Source organism: Neodiprion fabricii, chromosome 1 (assembly GCF_021155785.1).
Source record: "Neodiprion fabricii isolate iyNeoFabr1 chromosome 1, iyNeoFabr1.1, whole genome shotgun sequence".
Lineage (NCBI taxonomy): Eukaryota > Metazoa > Arthropoda > Insecta > Hymenoptera > Diprionidae > Neodiprion > Neodiprion fabricii.
Genome location: NC_060239.1, coordinates 786,386 through 804,233, shown reverse-complemented (window position 1 = coordinate 804,233; position 17,848 = coordinate 786,386). Strand labels below are relative to the sequence as shown.

Genomic DNA, 17,848 nt, shown 5'->3' with positions numbered 1-17,848 from the left:
GCCAATGCATGATCAAAAATACGAATTTCATTTTTTTTTTTAAATCCTTCGTTCAATCGCGAGCTATACTCACCTACTGATGTAAAATATTTGGTCTTTTGATTTCAGACAAAGCTATCGTGAGTTATCCTGGCCACCGCAAGGATACTAGTTTCTCCACAAACACTTTTCTAAGGCAGAATTCTCCAAATTATTGGATAGTAATTTCACAATATATTGTTCAAATGTTGCTCTTTTATATGCCTAGGCTTTGAATAAAACAATTCTTCTATTAAATATAAAAAAGAAGAATCAGAGAAAATATGTTTTTTTTTTTTTTTTGTCCTTCCAAACCCATGTATAACCCCTGAAAATAAACGCTCTAGGACCTTATCGCCTCTCGAGAACAGGGATGATAAGGAACAGCAGGTGGATCGCATTAGCGAGCCGGTCACGGGGATTATAAATCTCGCTATAAATTCAGAATCAAAATACGGAACTAGCCGGTTACAGGCGGTCGGCAGCGCCGCTATCTTTAGCCGTACAATCCGGGCTGCAGTCACGTGGCCCGAAATACGCCTAGTCGCCGGATGATATAACGCGGTGCGCGTGTGTAATATAATTAAGCGTACCCAGGGATGCCGGGAAACGCGGGCCGCGCAACCTTTCCGTTGAAATTTACGCGCTCGAGCGCGCGGATAACGCCTCTTAAATAACGGGAGAGCAGCTCGCGAGCTGATTAGCATTGCAAATACGGTGCATTCCGATTTTCCGTGGGAGTTCCCTGCATAGCTAGGCTTCGGGACGTCGCCGAAGCTGTTACGAGATTTCGCGCAAGCTCGGCAAAAATTCTTTACACCGAAAGCTGAAAACTCGAACGCAGTGCTCAAAGACGAGGTTTTGGCGGTAAAGCTCGCGGTATCGGGTAAGGAATTAAACCCGTGTTTGCACATCGGTCAAAAGCAAAGCTCGACTCTCATAGGAGCTTGCGGCGGTTCTGACCGCGTCACAACGTCCGGAATTGAGATCGGCTATCCCGATGTCTGCTGGCCGCCTCTGCATCCCTCGGTGATTCGGATAGGTACCTTTTGCCAAGCCCCGCCGCACTTCAGCGATCGCCATTCATCGGCTCGTGAAGCTGCGGTTGCGTCCGATTCGTATTTGGGTTTTGTCCCTCACGGGACGAGTGCTCGTGTGTTCGTTGCGCAGAATAATTGGAGTGATCGAAAAAATGTCACTTCGACTGTGGTTCCGAAGGTGAAACGCTCGAAATCAGGTACAGCTTACAGGCGTGTATCACTGGGAGTAGAATATTGCAGAATGTAGGTACCGTGGCATCCGCACCGCGGTTGGAGTGAGAATATTTACACCTGGGTAATATGGGGCTGGCTTATCCCGCACTGAATGGAGAGCCGCGGAGATTTACAACTTTGAAAAGGACTCCCTACCGCGATTTCTGCCACGGAGATTACGTATCTCTCACACCGTGAGGAGGAAGAGGACACCCCGCATTCGCGCACATCCACGGATCCAACTTCACAGACGCCGCGAGCTCTGCACACCTATCCAGACTCCAGCATCCAGTATCCCGATACGGCGCCTCGATGTTAAAGGAACGGGCCGGAAGCTCGTCTGATATTCCCACCGTCTATAACCCTGACACCCGATACAACGGTCTTCCGGGATCCCACTCTTTGACGAGTCTAATCGAATTACGATCAAAGTTATCAATCGGAACGTTACTTGGCGGACATTCAAGTATTAGTCAAGGCTGAAACAGGGGCAGGCCATTCAGAGAAACGTTATCAAATGTTATCTTGTAGTAGAAGGCATTCCAGGCAAGCGTTAGCTGACATGGAAAATTGATAAAAATTTGCAAAAAATGCGTCGATTAACACTCGAACGGTCCTTTATTGGTCGTCAGATTCTCGCGGGAGATTTCGGCTCACAATTAGGACTGTGCATTATTATTCACCCCTGGAGGCTCAGTTCCCGGGTTTCTTTCGATCTGCCAATATACATCACGACCCGATCATCACCGCTGACGTTTTATTTGTCGAAGCGATAAGAGGAGCAATAAAGATATGATAACGAGGCGAGTTCCGATCTCCGTTCGTCCCGCTATCTCCGGGGGATTTAATGAAACGAAATTTAGGAGAATCGGGAGTCAGTTTGTCCGGGTCATCGAGGCCGAGCTGTAATTAGAAAGTTGGGCCATCGAGATTCGGCGGCCAATCGTCGGCCGGGGGTGCGTTTCACCCCCGCGTCGCTCCGGCGTCGACGGAGCCGCGCGTTTCACGAGGCCAATGACAGGATATTAAAGTCTGGGTAGACCGGAGACTCAGACTGTAAATATCCTTCGGTAAATACGCCCGTCCCCCGCTCCTTGCTCTAAGCCGCTTGGTGCACTTCCGTCCACTCGAGCGTGGGTGGCTGGAACAACCTGCAGAATGGCGCAGACGATGCGTAAGGGAGCGTCTTGCGGCAACCAAGGCAACGCGTCTCTGTTGGAAATAAATTTCTGCAAGTGTTGTTAAAGGCGAGGGAAAAAGCTCGGGAGGAAATAACGAGAGGGAAACCGATTACCGGGCTAATTACCTTCCCGGAGAGTTTGAGCGCCAGATGCTGGCTAGATAATTATGGTGGCGAATTTCCCGAGTTCACTTGACATTTAGAATAATCTTTTAACCCTGATCCTCGAGTCTGATCTCCTGGCTTTACCGCGACTATTGTTCACCGGGAATGATAATTGCGACGAACGAACGCCCCGAAGATGGATGCTGCGACTTATTTATCGCAGCGAAGATCTTGTCCGGTGGACGGAAAAAAGTTTCACCGAGTCTGCAGGGGGTGAAAAGAGACCGCGTTAAGATTTCGCCCGAATCATACACAGAGTTCGATTCTCTTCACATATTTCTTATCGCCGCTGACGTTTGCAGCACGAGCTTTTTCCAACACCTCGGGCAATCTTTCTTCTATTCCTTTTTTACTGCTCAATTTTTCGTAAGGGTTGCAGCGGATTCGAAACGACCTTTACGAGCCCCTAAATTGGTCGCTTTATAGAAAATACAGGGACGTAAGTTTCTGGCTCGGTCGAATTCCGAAAGGGTAACAATCGCGTTCAAGTGAATATATGAATGCCAATGATAAGGAGAGCGGTATTGCCGCTATACTTCAGTGCTGGAGTTAATAAAGACCGACCACCCGGTGAAGCCTGGGAGGAGAAGAGAGTGGGAGAAAGACAGAGAGAGTGAGAGAGAGAGAGAGAGAGGGAGGGAGCGAGACAGGGAATGGAGAGAGGCACGCAAGGCCGAGGTTTACTTACGAGGTCGGGGGTCAGGAGGCCTCGGGTAACGAGGGTGGAGCACGGAATACACGAACTTGATACTTTTAACTTATGAGGATCGTTTGGTCGCCGGTTACCCGTCGTCCATCTTAATTTCCGATCTCATTTATTCCCCGCTTTTTTGCGAGCTCTGTTTCGCAACGTTTTCTGAATTCTGTCGAACAACAACTGCACGTATATCAGGGTGGTTGATTTGTTAACTTTTCTTTTTCCTTTTAAGGTACCACTCGAAAAATTTGTGAGAAGCGTTGAAAAAAAATTGTCGTAAGATCTGGAGGAGGTAGGAATATATTTGGAGGTCGTATTTTTTATTTATTTTTACGTGTACGCCTCACGGACTTATCATTAGTTTGTTTTTTTCGTATCTTGGTCCAATTAATCATTGTTCATAAAAATCAGTATTGAAAACGAAACAGGGACATTAAGGTGATACGATACTTCTATTTCGGTAGCAAAAACTGTTATCCAATGTTGATTGGTAAACGATCGATTGGACTGCGATACGAAAAAAACAAACTAATATATACATGCAAGTCCGTGAGGTGTACACGTGAAAATGAATCAAAAATATTTCAACAATTTGTAGCGACCTCTAAATATTTTTCTACCTCCTCCAGTTTGGAAAAAATTGAAAGTAAAAAAATGAGCCACCCTAATGTGTATATGTATGTAATAATAGGCGTATACGACGTGAGACAATTTTGCAGGACCAGTGCGCACGGGGAATTCTCGAATGGCATGCAGATTCGATTGATAATAATTCCAAGTCCAGGTTCAGGCTGCGGGAAGAGTTTTTAGGAACGCCGGGAATGCCGAGGGGCATTTATCGACTATCACCGTCGCATTTCATCCTCTCCGCTGCGCCACCCGGAATTCGCCCTTGGCTGTTATTGAAGGAACGATTTGAATTTCACGATTTGTACGCGAGACTGGGGCGAACAAAGTAAACCCGAAAAATTCCAACGGAGTTGCAGCGTCGGAAGCAGGTGCGCACCGGCGTCCGAACACAATTTGCAGAATATACGTCTCGCATGAATATAATATCGGAGATTCAGAGTCAAGCACGTCATCAAAAAATCGAGACCCCCAAACTTTTTACCCCTGGCTCTGCGGTTTGGACACGCGGCGTAACCCCGGGAGCAGATCGCAGGGACATAAAGAATACAATATACATGATTGTGAGTTCAGTCTCACGGATTACGGGTATTCAAAGAACAGCGCTATGGGAGGAGGAACGTGGAAGATGCGGAATAAACCCGGGCGAGGAGAAAGCAGATTTTCGGAATACGAAAGTGAAATATATATCCCCGCTCGGATAGGCAAATGTCTGTCTGTTTTTTTCTTTCCTCCCTACCATTTTTCCTCGTCCTTTTCCTCCCTTTCCCCTTTTTCCCATACCCCCGCAAACACACACACACACACACACACACACACACACACACGCGCGTATTCTCCGTACTCTCGGCCAGGGGATTAACTCGACCGAAATCGAATAGCTCCTAGCCTTCTGCGGGTTCCTATCCCTTCGGTACACGCCAGGATCACTTTCGCTCTCGTCAAAACGGGGAGAAGCACAACTATCGCAAATTACCGTCTCTCCGTTCGAAATGGTCCATCTGCTCGATGCCGGGGCCGTTTTTCCTATCCGTCATCATTCGCGGCTCATTTGGCGAAGAAATTCTTTTCAGGGTCGACGAGAACCGGGGAGAGAGGAGGTTTAAAGTGCATGCAGCCGGGTGCAGCGAGCGTGCAAAAACGGCAATCCAGCATCGCTGACGGAAGTCTTGAACGAGACCCCGTCTGCGGCTCCGCAACGGTTTTCAGATCACGGTCCGACGATCCGATCGGTTGACCTGAATGTCGGAAGTACGTCTGGACGAAATGCGTCTGAGACGGAATTTTCGAGGATCACTCGCAGTTAGGCTCTGTGGAAGAAGAGGAAAACGGAAAGCAGGAAGAGGAAGGGTGAAAGCGGGGGTGAAAAGTTTGCGCAGAATTGAATTTCACCGGTTGGTTTGTTTTGAAAGAGGGATATAAATTATTATGACGCGAAACGGCGCGGCGTATGAAATTATTACGGTGTAAAATCGATGTGGGTGCTTTTCAAGGAAATTGTTTGAGGATCCCTCCGTTCTCTTCTTTGGCACCCGTAGCGAATAAATGGGGTTGCTTTTTCTGTCAATTTACGATAACCTCGCTCTCTCCCCCCCTCGAACCTCCGCGATTAATACGATTATGAAAAATTATTACGTATCTCGGGCGAAAATACAATCGCCCTTGCAGCAGAGAGTCGATTCTTCGAAAATTTATTGACGGGGAACGTAGAGATTGAATTTTGAAAATATGAGTCCTATTTCACAATATGTCTCGAATCTCTCAAAAGCACTCGGAGAATCGACCAAGTGCCATGGCGATAATCCTACTTTGATCTCAAAAAAGGGGAAAATGTCGAGGTACCTCGAGGCTTCCTAAATTCGGGCACTGCGATTGTTTCCCTTGGAATAGAGAATCTCGCGGGGCGATTAAGGGTAGTCAAACCCGCTTACGCGACGATTCCCGAGCGGGAATCTTTTTTCCGTCGTCAGTGACGAAGGATTTTTCCCACACCGATGCTGCGGATCTCGAAACAATTAAACCCTGGAATCCCGTTGCGGTAAAAAGTAAACTGCTGAGTGTGCAACGCCGGCGCGGCGACTGCAGCAGCCCGAAGGGCGATGCGTAATTGCATTAGCCGCTTTTGCATCGTCGATGTCGCGTCACTCCGCGGCTTTGGAACTCCCGATGCGGTGGTCTTCTGGCGCAGGCGGTTCTTCGGAGACTTTGGAGTAACGAGGGGCGAGATGGGAGAGGAAAAAGGATAAAATCGAGCCGGCCAAAGTGCTGAAAAGGTTCCGCAGTCGAGGCGAGGAGGCTGAGAAAAGCCGAGGGAACGGGAGGAGAGACTGCAGGCGAAAACGGTGTCGACGACGGATCAGCACCGCGATTGGGTTACATTGTTCGCTCCGGATTCGACAAAGGCCTCGGTGTCGCGCTCCGAGACGGAAAATACAGAGGCCGTCTTTTCCCAGCTTGCCGCATCCATTTCCGCCCTTAATTCGCGCCAATTCGTTTCAACCCCGGACGCTGATTGGTCCTCCGATCGAGATGTCCTCGCGGGGGGCGCGATTATCGTGGGATTTCCGGTCTTTCCGAGAAGCGAGGATCATGCAAACTGTTTTTAAAGAAGAGGGAAGAGGGGAGACCAACAAAGTTGGGCGTGTACGTTTCGTGTCTGGTTCGATTTTTCCCCGGTACGAACGGCGACGGGAAAGTTGGACGGAAACGTCAGGATCCATCCTTGGCGAGGATCCAGTCCGCAAACCGCCCCGCATCTTCAAGCCTTCCGCGTCCCGTGCGTGCCGAGACCGTCCCGATATCCGAGGAGTACTTTTATCGGGATTTATGGAATCCGGGAAACTCGATCCCCGACCAGAACCGCGCACACGTTAAACTCGGGTCCATTTTCTTCTCCCCCGAAATGCTTGCGAGCTGAATATATTCGGACTAGATTAGTTATCTGGCATCCGACGGAAATGATCGGTCCTATGCTGTTTTGAATATCTTTAACCGGGAGGAAAGACGGCACTGCAGGTTCTCGAGTGGTGAATTATTACCAATATACGTATGTCTGTATACACGTTGGATCGTCGAGTTGCCAATCGATCGACTTATTCGTTCAGGATATCTAATATATTTCGAGTACCCGATACCTGGTTGGGTTCGAAGTAGGTGTAGGCATTCGAGATATATAAGGAGAGGCGCTGAAAGGTAACTGCGAACAGATCGCCAGGCCAGCAAGCAGCGTCGCAGCACGAGCCGTTGTTAATTGAATGGAAATTCTCCGGAGCGAACGAGAGGAGAACGGGAAATTCATAATTACTTGAGAAGCCGGTTGATCGTTCTATAGGAAAGCTCAGCGAAAGTACGAGTATCGGGAGTTTTGGAGAGGCACGAAGACTCGGAGCACCGAATTTCATGGATTGCACCGCTCGTTTATAGGTCGTAAACCTATCCGTGAGGGTAAAATAGTTTTTTGGGGAATCGGAACGCGGAGAAGATGGATCCCTCCTCCCTCCTCTTCCTCTTGGTCCTCGGTTCCCCTGTTATACGATCTTGTCCACCGACTGCGAACGACTGGGCAGACTCGATTACCCGACCCGAGCCGCAAGTCCCCCGCTTTGTCATTGATAGCGACGTCCTCGACCGAGTTAATTGAAAAGCACCGGACGTAAGAACTCGAGGAGGTCCACTTGTCTCGCGGTGGAGCATTATTTTTATTTCTACGGTGGTTGAAAATTGAAGGATGGTAAGGGGCGAGGGAGGGGGGCCAGCTCAATTCGATGCTGGTCGTAAGAGTGACGCAATATTTCATCTACATCTCGGTTCGCTTCCCTCCCCCTCATCCCCTTCCGTCGCTCGTTGTCGGTATACGCGAATTTCGGGTTTTCCCTTTTATCCGAAGCAAAGGTCGGCGTCGAGTCCGCGATATCCGCGGGCTGGACTCGAGGGTGCGGGGCGGGTACAAAGTTGTGAATATTTTTCTTATTTACTTTCATTGTTGTGCAAAGTATAAACAGGAAACTCCGGCACTCGAGAGCGTCGCGCTTCCCGGCCGTGGCGTCAGCGGAGCGTAATTTTCGCCTCATTAAGCCCGGTGTGTATTCATGCAGCTATTATGTAAACATAGCTTAAAAATCTGATCCCTTAAACACGCCAGCGTTACCTACCCACATCTCTCTCTCTCTCTCTCTCTTTACGTACATATTATACACGGGCGCTAAAGAAAAAAGAACAAATTTTACATTAATTATGCATGAAATACACCGCGAACTCTATTTCTCTCTCCCTCTCTCTTTTTCTTTCTCTCCCTCGCTCTTCCAGCGTCGCGACGTGCCGATGCCACTGTAGCTACGGTGGCACGAGAGAAGGTTGAAAAAAAGGGATGCTGGACTACGTGAATCCCTGCAGAAACGTTGCCACGTTCCGCGGTGATAAACGATGGAAATAAAGTTCGTATTTTTCATTTTCGTCCCCCCGAACCACCCTTTCAAACTTATTAAGCAAGGATTTAGAATACTCGCGTGTTTTATTCAACTCTTTAAAGCTCTGCGTACAGGGCATTCCGGGCTATATTTCCCTCCGGCTTTCCGAATAGCTGTTCCAAGGTCGAAATAAGTGGGAATCATGGACGAAGGTGGAAAATTTCCGGTGACGGAACGTCGAATTTTGCGCTCGGTAGTAAATTCACGATCCGCATAAAGTGGAAACTTGTATGCGCTGTATTATCCGCAGGTACAAGGTGAAACTGTACGCCGCGTGTGTGTACGTACTTTACATGCGGTCATTTTAGTTCGATGAAATTTAACGCCCGATTCGATGGAGGGACGTGGGGCGAAGAGGCGGAGGAAACACGGGCCGGCGTCGATCGTTAAAACTGCAACTGTACTGAATTTTGCCCCTCAATATATATTTTTAACGATACGGAATCCCCCGTCCCTTGTTCCCACTTTATATGGGGAAATTTAGACCGCGTTGAAACATTTGCGAGAAAATTCAACTCGGTAGAGCGAAATAAATGGTCACGAAGCAAAGCTCCAGGGCACCGAAGAGGATTTCCTAAATTTTCGTCGCTGAACTGTACACGAGTGCTTATTCTTGACTCCTCAAAAGGGTCGAATCCCCGCCGTAAAAGGAATGATCTACATCTCTTGGCTAGTTGTCATTTCATTCTACTTCCGCCCAGGTCACATATCTCTTTGAAAATTGCACTGGTTTGCCAAGAAGTGACAGCAGCAACAGCAGCAGCCAGACCTGCTGATCGGATCGGATGAAAGTGCGGGCTGAAGGATAGAGTTACGACTGCGGTGAAAAAATAAAAGTTCGAAAACTCCGGACTCAAGATCAGACCCGTGGGAGTGGCCAATTGATTGTTATCAAATTTCTCCAGCCCGCAATTAATTCGATAGTTGGCGAAAACTGAGTATTTGGAAAAATCAATCAGCGTATTAAGTGAATTTTTATCGAGGTGTTTGGTAGGATTTTCTACAAGACGGGAGCTAATGGAGGCACAAGACCGATATCTGAAACCGAGATGGACCCTAAGTAGGTACGTGAACGAGCCGTGCGGCAGCTACATGCGGACAGGTCTAATTACGAGCCGGGCCGGGTATCAAAACCTTGAAACTGCTGGTTTTCTATAACCAGCAGCACCGACTCTTTGATCTCTGAACGAGCTATGCTAATGGATCTATTTCAGGGCGCCATGCCTGCGGACCGTCTGCTGTCAAGGCGCCGAAATGGCGTTCGTTGCAGGTAATTACTCCTCCAACTGTGCAGACTTTCGGGAGCCGAGAAATAGAGGGTCTACCTTCGATTCGCAGTAGCGGAATCCCGAGCTTCCATGTCTGATACGAATGTTCGGAACGTCCCGATCCGGACTTCCGAAAACTGGTCCTGCAGCGATTATCCGCGACCACTGGCGTACTTTACGTACCCGATAAAGCGATCAGCAAGCACGGAGCGTAGCGGGCATATCGGCAAAGATTATTATTGACCAGCTTGCGAGGACAAACGGGGCGCGTGCTTTGAATTCGCATCAGGCAAACGAGGGAGAGAGTGCCAGGGTTTGGTTGTTTCGGTAATTGACGGAGGATGATCGTCTCGACATGGCCGGCGGCTCGGGCTTGCGATTTGACATGCAAAAACGCGGAACAAACAGTTCGAGAGCCGGGGTGCGAGTGGCATAGATATCGGGCCATTAATGCTGATGGTATATCTTATTGATTCTTATTATGCGACGAGGCGTACCCGGAATAATTTGTCTGTCTTAGGGTTGGTTAACGGCGCCGGGCAAGGACGAGGGTGGAAGGTATACTCGGCGAGAGGAGAAAACAAATTCGGAGAGCAGAGGGGACGATAATTTGTATGTACGACTGTCGTTAATACACGTCGAGTTCAGACGTTGAATCCGTCCGATTTAATCGCGAATAAAAGTTTCACCCCGGGATAGGCGGCTTCCTGGTTCGACGATAAAGCAGAAACGAGATGGGATAGAGCGATCTACTCACCCTGAGAGCATCCAGTCGGGATCGCACGTACTCCGCTCTGCCATCGACTTCAGGACTTCCAACGGCGAAGGAGCCCATGTACTGGAACAGAGAGCAAAAAGGAACGGTCAGTTTTTCTGTGGACAAGCCTCTGCGCCCTCTGAAGTGGAATTGAACTCGGCGAGCACCTTGACTTTCGACCGGCATGCAGCGACAGACGCAGGCAGATTGAAAGACGATCCTGCCACTTGATACAGATGCGTTATATTACGGGAGGAAACCAATAACCCGAAATTGTTCAGCCGAGGCTCGGGGCCAGGTTGCCTCGGGATCGCAGGACACACAGAAACTGTTTGCAGTCCGACAAGCCGGGAGTCTGTGGACCACGCGGCCTCGGACACGTAATACACAGATCGATTTCCACCTCGGGGGTTCGACTGACCAGTGCAAACAATATTCCTTGCAATATCAACCCCTCCGGCTGACCGCTAAAGATCTCCGAACCATGTTACGTAGATTGGATTCTGACAATCTGAGATCGAATCAGGTTCTCTCCCGTGTTTGTCCACCCTCCACCCTGCATCGACGTATCGAGCACACGCGAACACTCACACACGCGTTCTCTTCTTATCCTGATCTTATATCCCAATCTGCGTGTATCGTTCAGACAAATTTTTATACTTTGATATGGAAAGGATGTTACTTTTACGCAAGACAGACGTATCGAGTCAACGTGTTCAAGAACGCGAGTCAGTCAGTGAAAATGTATGAAAGTCACCTCAGGCTGAAAAAAAAAAACAGTCACCGTTTCAAGGTGATTCGGCGATACGTGGGCGATACTCTGAATTTGATCCTTTGACTTAACGTCGGCTGGCTAATTACCACAAGCGACACATCCTTCAGATAGCTCGACTATTTCAAAGCGACACGGTCAAACCGCGAATTACGGAGCTCTTGAGGTACCTGGAATTTACGTCTGGATGAGGTAAATTGGGTACTTAGGATAACCGAAGATCGCTAATCAGAGTCGTTGGGTGGAGGCCGCGTTCCCTGGCACCTGACGCTTTGGGCTTTGAGCTGGAATTCAAACACGAAGGTTGATTAGTTGGTGGTTTGAGAAGCCCGAAGCTGTGCGCCGGTTTCATAGCCAGAAATAAGCTTTTATCGAGAACTGGATAACTGCAGAGAGCCAGCCTCACGGGGAAAGGACGAAACTGTTTGAGCAGGGAATGGCAAACTTTCTTCTTGCCACGTCGTGTTTCAGTACGGTAGCTATACGGTATAGGCATACGAAGCCGCCGAAGGTTCATGTTTCGGGAAAACAGCTTTTTCCTTTCATGTGGGGCTCTCGTGTCCAGCCTAAAGGGAGGCACAACCCCTGCCGCCGTGGGTGGGTGCTATTGTCGTTTGTTCGATCTCTCTCGATTTCGTGAACGAAGTTACAGGTATATAGATAAACGTTATACCCGCAAATGTGCGGAGTACCGTTGGTGAAATCGAGCCGTTTTAATCCAGCTTTCCACAGACTCTCGGAGTGCACGATAACCGGATAAAAACTGGTCTAGGACCTGGAGTATGGAGGTGGAACGCGATGTTCCCGGAGGATGGTCCTTCGGGCTTTTGCAGCTCGGGAAGAAACCTATTGAGGGAAACCAGGGCAGAGGACGACCAATATGGAGAACGTTGCGAAGAAGTCAAGCGCGCATCCCCAAGTACGACAAGAATTTCATTTCCTTTTGTCCCATCAAAGGGCTCCCGGTGTTCTCTCGGCGACTAGCCGGACGAACTCTTTCGTCTTTACCTATCAACCTCGGAGGCTCCACGGGATACACACACACACATACACTTTGCCTTGCACGTGGGGGAACCCAGGTTCGCTGGAATCGATGCACCTTAAACTCGATCTTCTGTTATATTTCGAGAATCCTTCAGCATCGAATAGCCGGAGGTAAACGAGACTTGCCGGCCCGAAATTCCGGTGATCTAGCGTTCAAATTCAACCCTTCGTCCATCGAATTGGGTCACGTTCGATCGACCTTTACCGGTTATAACGCCACGCGTCAAGCGCACGGATTATTTAATTTCACTGCATTCGTAATCTGGCTGGTGAAACGATTCATGTCACAGTTCTGCACCAGCGAAAATGAAAGTTTGAGGATCGAGCAGTAAAGCAACTTGCAAACCGCCGCGACCCAGATCCACGATTTAACTCCCGTTGGGCATTAGCACTCGATTTGCCTCGAGTGCAGTCTTGTTTCCAAAAGTTATCACTGCGAACGAATGGGATGCAGTGCAGCGACGTCGCGTCGAAGCCACAGAATCACCAGGGGGCAGAAAAGTTGACCTCATACGCAAACCGAAATATAAAGGGCTTAACTCTGCAGGTCGGCCTTCTCGAGCGTCAAGGAATTACGCGGATTAGGAAGAGGTTTAAACTTCCAAATTCGTTGGGATTGACTCAGCGAAATTGCTTTCGGTTCAAAATCGTGGCGGCTCAGGTACGCCGGTTTTCGATTCTTCGACTTTTAGCGTATTCACCGCGTGCGTTGACGATTCATCACTCGCGTCTGACGGCAGAAATGAAAAAGAATTCTCCTTGTCGAGTAGCCGGAAGTCGAGTCCCACAGACGCTCGCGTTTCCTCGTTATGATGTTTGAGAAGCCCGGCTAGGAAGGATCGGTAAATCCGAGCACCGGCTTTCACAGTTCAACCGAAGATTACGGCAGAGTCGTTCCCTACTTCTGGCTCTAATAGGATTCGAGTTATTGCCGGGTTGATGAGTCGAGCTTATCATATATTATCTCTCCAAGTTAATTGCCTGTTAACTGCACTCCATCCTGATGGCATTACTTAATTCTCAAAGAGCTTCTCTTCGATCACGATTATCTAACACAGCAAAAAAGGAACCAGCCAGGAGAGAGAAGGAAAATGTAGGTATGCACCTTGTACAATCCCGCGACACAGAAGGTCGATGGAACGAGGCGAAGGCGTATCGTCGCGATATCGCATGGGAGTCATAACAACGCGCCGGAGAACTTATACCTCTATTGCGTGGGCGGAGCGGGTTGTCCTGATCGTACGTAATGGGCTTTTGATGATTTTCAGGCAACGAATTTTTCGACTGCCCACAATATACAAGCCGTATTTTAAATGCATTACGCGTACCTGCGGGCCGATTTTCGACGGTTCGCTGTTCCGCGTGCTGAAAAATACAAGACTCCGATAAAGATGCTAAACCTTGGCTCGCTCTTAGCCTGCAGCTCGGGGTGCGCGCTCGTTTCTTACACACCGTGGTGAAGATACACGTATGCGCCGACGCGTTGATGTTGTACAACTTTGGAACACGTATTTCTCCGAACACATCGTGGATCTTAAAGTGCTTCTCCACGGGCTTCCTTTCACTCCGAGCTTATCGCAGTCTCATTTAAAATCTTTCCATACCGTAAGTGAGTTTCGAGAGGCAGGCATGCAGCGATGCGGCAGCGTTCATTTTTCTCCTGAAAGGGCTGATACAATTTCTGACAAACTGTCAAACGGGCAGAATATCAAGATTTCACGACCGCTTCGAGTCAAAATATTCCCAGCTCAAGATACGGAGGACGGAGTAATTTCGGGGGAGAAATTATGCTCACCGCATGTAAAACAGTAAAACATTTTTGCGACAGTTTCTGATCACATTTCAAGGCTAACCGGCGGCATAAGGCAGGCAGGCAGGCACGACTTGTCTGGAAGTTTGGGTTAGGAGTTATAGTGTTATGCAGTCCGTATTCGGAGAACCGCTTTTTCCAGGAGGATGACTACAGCTCTGAACTATGTGAATAAGTAATTCAATCCATCCATCCACTCGGAGAGAAGCCGTCTTCCCTCTCGTCTGGGGCCAGTTGCCGGAGTTATGGAGCTGAAACCGTTCCGGCGATCGTTGCTGTTTGCCGCGATATCACGTCCCGCATCAGTGCTACTCAAACTCCGTTCAACGTCACCATTATCAAATTTACCTTAGGATACTCTCGGGGTCTCGCGTTGGTACGCTCGTCTCACCGAATGCAATATCACCGCGAGACGCGAAGTTGCCACCAGTACGACGATGCACAGGTATGCGCTTCGTACACAACGTCATAACACGCGTTACACTTGACTTTGATTAATGAGAGACCAACCTGCACAAAGTCGAATATCCTGATGGTCGAGTCGGTCATTTGGCCGCCGTACAAGTGGCTGTATCTGTTTTCCACCTCAGTTTCCCCGATCCCCACCATTGTCAGCGAAGCACTTTCATTGCAACCTTTTTGTTCCCGGTATGCATTCACCAGCTCGCGGCTTGGTCCGTAGCCTCATTTCCCCGGCTCACTTAGCCCGTTCGCACTCGGCGCAAGAAAAGGATCGAGTACCTGTCCTTCACGGCAGAAACCTCAAACGGAATGTGGGAAAGCATTTTCACGTTAGTCCACCGTCTGGTTTATCCGCTATCCTCTGAAACGAATCGCTGCCCGGTTATGCGACTGCAACGAGCGCCGAGTCCCTCCAGGTGTAAATTTTCTCCAAGCGCGATGCGGAGTTCGGGAAACGAGTCGAAAACCCTACGACTAGGCGTGGCGAACATAACAGAGTCACCAGTGGCACTGCAATCCTGACAGATTTTTAATCACGCTCACCCGACGATCGATCACTCGCGCATTAACGAGCACCTGGCACTCGGCTTGATAGTTGGCTGAGAATGTCGGCCGAATCCGTGAATCGCGTAGAGTCGACTGCCGGGGAGTCTTGGGGTCCAGGAGCTCGGTCAACGCAACGAACACAAGGTCGAGTCCCCCGCCACGTGCGCCCACGTTGCACCAGTCGGCGGACTCGGCGATCGAGACGACGGCATGCTCGGTACCGGGCGTATTTTTATTCCTCGAGTCAATCACTCGCCCGGACATTGATGCCGGCCATAAAGCGGACTGGCCAGTCGCCACGGTCTGCAGAGCGACACGTGAGTACGAGAGTCCCGCTTGATCGCTTATCGAGAAAACTACTTTAGGCTCTCGGACTTGCTGCGAGTAATTTCTTTCATGCAGAGCGGATGAGGATGCAAAAATTCACACCGTCTTAGACCCGAGAAGCCTACTCGGTCTACGTTGGGATGGCATATGTAGTATCGACCGGTGAGATGCGCGAGAGGTTTTCAGTCGCGGCCTTTTCCTCGTCTGCTTCACGTGCCCGTTTAATGGAGCCGTGATGAAATTTGTCGATTAGAGCGAAAGATAAGAGTGGATACTTTTCGAGCAAAGTACCACTCAGCGTGCACCGCTGCTGTATCGGGCCACTTGATACGCCATTATACTAATGATTGACATCCATTAGAGGCCTTAGAGACAGTAAGCGAACTCCACCGGGTCCGCAGGCTCCGGGAAACCGATTTGCATACGCAAATATTTCAGGCGGCCGTGACACGGACCCGCCACTTTCGCAAATTTTAGTTTTTAAACAGCTATCGAAGTCGACAGTATTAGTTGGCTCGACTCGCCGACAAACGATCATGTTTCCCCGGCTGTTGTTGGACGGAAATTGTTTCGAGAAAGCCGTTCTTTAAGTGTATAACACTGCTCCTCGTTGATAGATCTTTGACTGTTTCCTGGAAGGGTTTAGTAATTATTCTATAACGCCTGCCAAGGTGCCGGTCTATTTTTTGCCCCGTGATATTGCCCGGTACTTGACAACATGCAGGCGAACATCAAACACGTTTGCTCATCAACGAGGTCCAGTTACCGCGTGAATAATCACCGTGAGTCTTGCGTGCCTCGGTGATTTTCCCCGATGGTGATTAAATTTACCAATCTGCTGCTTCGTGCCTCGAATATTTCGTATGTATATGTATACCGTTTTAATTGAAAGCACAGTTATTAACATCGAGTGACGCGCTATTCCACTGGCGGGTTTGTAATAGTCACCGTCCCTGGCACAGGCAACGGAGTGAAAATTTTTTGACCTTTTGTGCAGACTGTCTGACGAGTTGCATCGTGTGGAAAATGTCATCGCACGCCTATATACCTCACCGCAATTAAAATCGTGTGAGGTTTGAAAAATTGATAAAGGTTTATTCCCCCGGCCAAACGATTCCTCGACCCGCAGTTTCCTGCGTTCACTTCCTACGCACTTCATTCTGCACGTCGTATCGCATCGCGAACTGCAGTGAGATAAATTGGAACTTACGGATATCCAATAAATTCTACCAACCGAGGAGTGACGTGGGCGTAGGCATGCCCAATTACATCTTTTAAACATACATACAGCACGGTGTACTACTCTATCACGGAGATTTACCTTTGCTGTTGTGAATCTCTTTGAGAAAACTTCTGCCATAATAGGTAGACATTACTTCCAGATAGCCGGTCGTTCCCCGAGCACACGGCCGAGTCCAGATCACCTCGTCCCTCTCGGTATCCCGTGAAAAAGCTCAATTCAAGCCTGGGCACTTGGATCACCGGCCACTTTGATTAGCACTACTGAGCATCATGCCACTGCAACAATGCCGATCACTGAAAAGCCACCCTCTGCACTGATTCGTCGCCCCAACTCGACCGGACGGAGGAGAAACAGGGGTGCACTGTGAAAATGGGAAAGTTGTGCTTCTCTCCCGTCTCTGTTGTTCCGAGAAAGGGCCGGACACGTGGACTGCGACTCGTCCGAAGCGAGTGACAGTCGAACGCACCCCGAACCGAATCAAGCTTGCAATCGAGGTCGCGTGCCACCCGGTTGGATCGCGGTGGTCCGGTGTCTCTTAAGCGAATAACCGAAAGTCACTCCAACGCTACGACAAAAGCCCTGGACAGTTGGTGCGGTGAACTGCGGGCCGGTAAGACGGCGACGGTCGGCCGATACATGGCGACTCTGCGCCTGCAGCTGCGAACCGGTTATGTACTCTCGTCTCTTTGCTGCAGAGCTCAATCCCTAAAAGAGAATTGAAAGCACGGAGTAGGTATATAGGTAGGTGTCGCGGCAGCAAGGAGGACGGAGGTCCTCTGGTCCCGGTGAGCTTCGGCGACGCACGTCCGGTTCGCTTACGAGTATCCTCAGCAACGGAAAACGAATATATTGGTAGAAATCATGCAGAATTTCAGATTTAAATCGAACAAGCGGTTCCAAAGTTGTGTCCACAGGAGTTTTGAGCTCTGAAAGCTGTCCCAACTCGTCACTATTTTCTCTTCGTCGAATGGACTAACGGAAGGTTCAAAGCAAAAATCGAGTCTTCAAATTTGCGAAAACGAAAAGGGTTCGATCGGCGTGGGTCTGTTCAAACCTATGCAGCGAACTAACGAGTTTGATCACAAGAGTTTTCATCTACTGATGAGGGTACGAACCTTCACTCCTGCAAAAAGTCGCTTGGAAACATCGTCAAGATTTGAATATCGTATAAGGCAGAAGTAGCTGGTGATCTCGGAGAGTTCGAAGCCAGCTT

The 17,848-nt window shown here is 49.2% G+C and overlaps 1 protein-coding gene across 6 annotated transcripts in view; it reads right to left on the bottom strand.

The window, feature by feature from the left end:
- The window catches only part of LOC124178496 (tensin-3-like), a 91,266-nt gene extending 74,487 nt beyond the window's left edge, over positions 1 to 16,779 (bottom strand). The window contains exons 1-2 of one of the 6 annotated variants that reach the window (XM_046561912.1): positions 16,714 to 16,779; positions 10,432 to 10,512 (exon numbers count right to left, since the gene is read on the bottom strand). In XM_046561912.1, the coding sequence (XP_046417868.1) occupies positions 10,432 to 10,512; positions 16,714 to 16,752 (120 nt within the window). In that variant the 5' untranslated portion in view covers positions 16,753 to 16,779. Of the gene's footprint in view, positions 1 to 10,431; positions 10,513 to 13,575; positions 13,629 to 14,405; positions 14,543 to 14,567; positions 15,144 to 16,713 lie in introns of those variants that run through there. The other 5 variants (XM_046561903.1, XM_046561919.1, XM_046561934.1 and 2 more) reach the window with 5 other exon arrangements.
- Between the last annotated feature and the right edge of the window lie 1,069 nt (positions 16,780 to 17,848).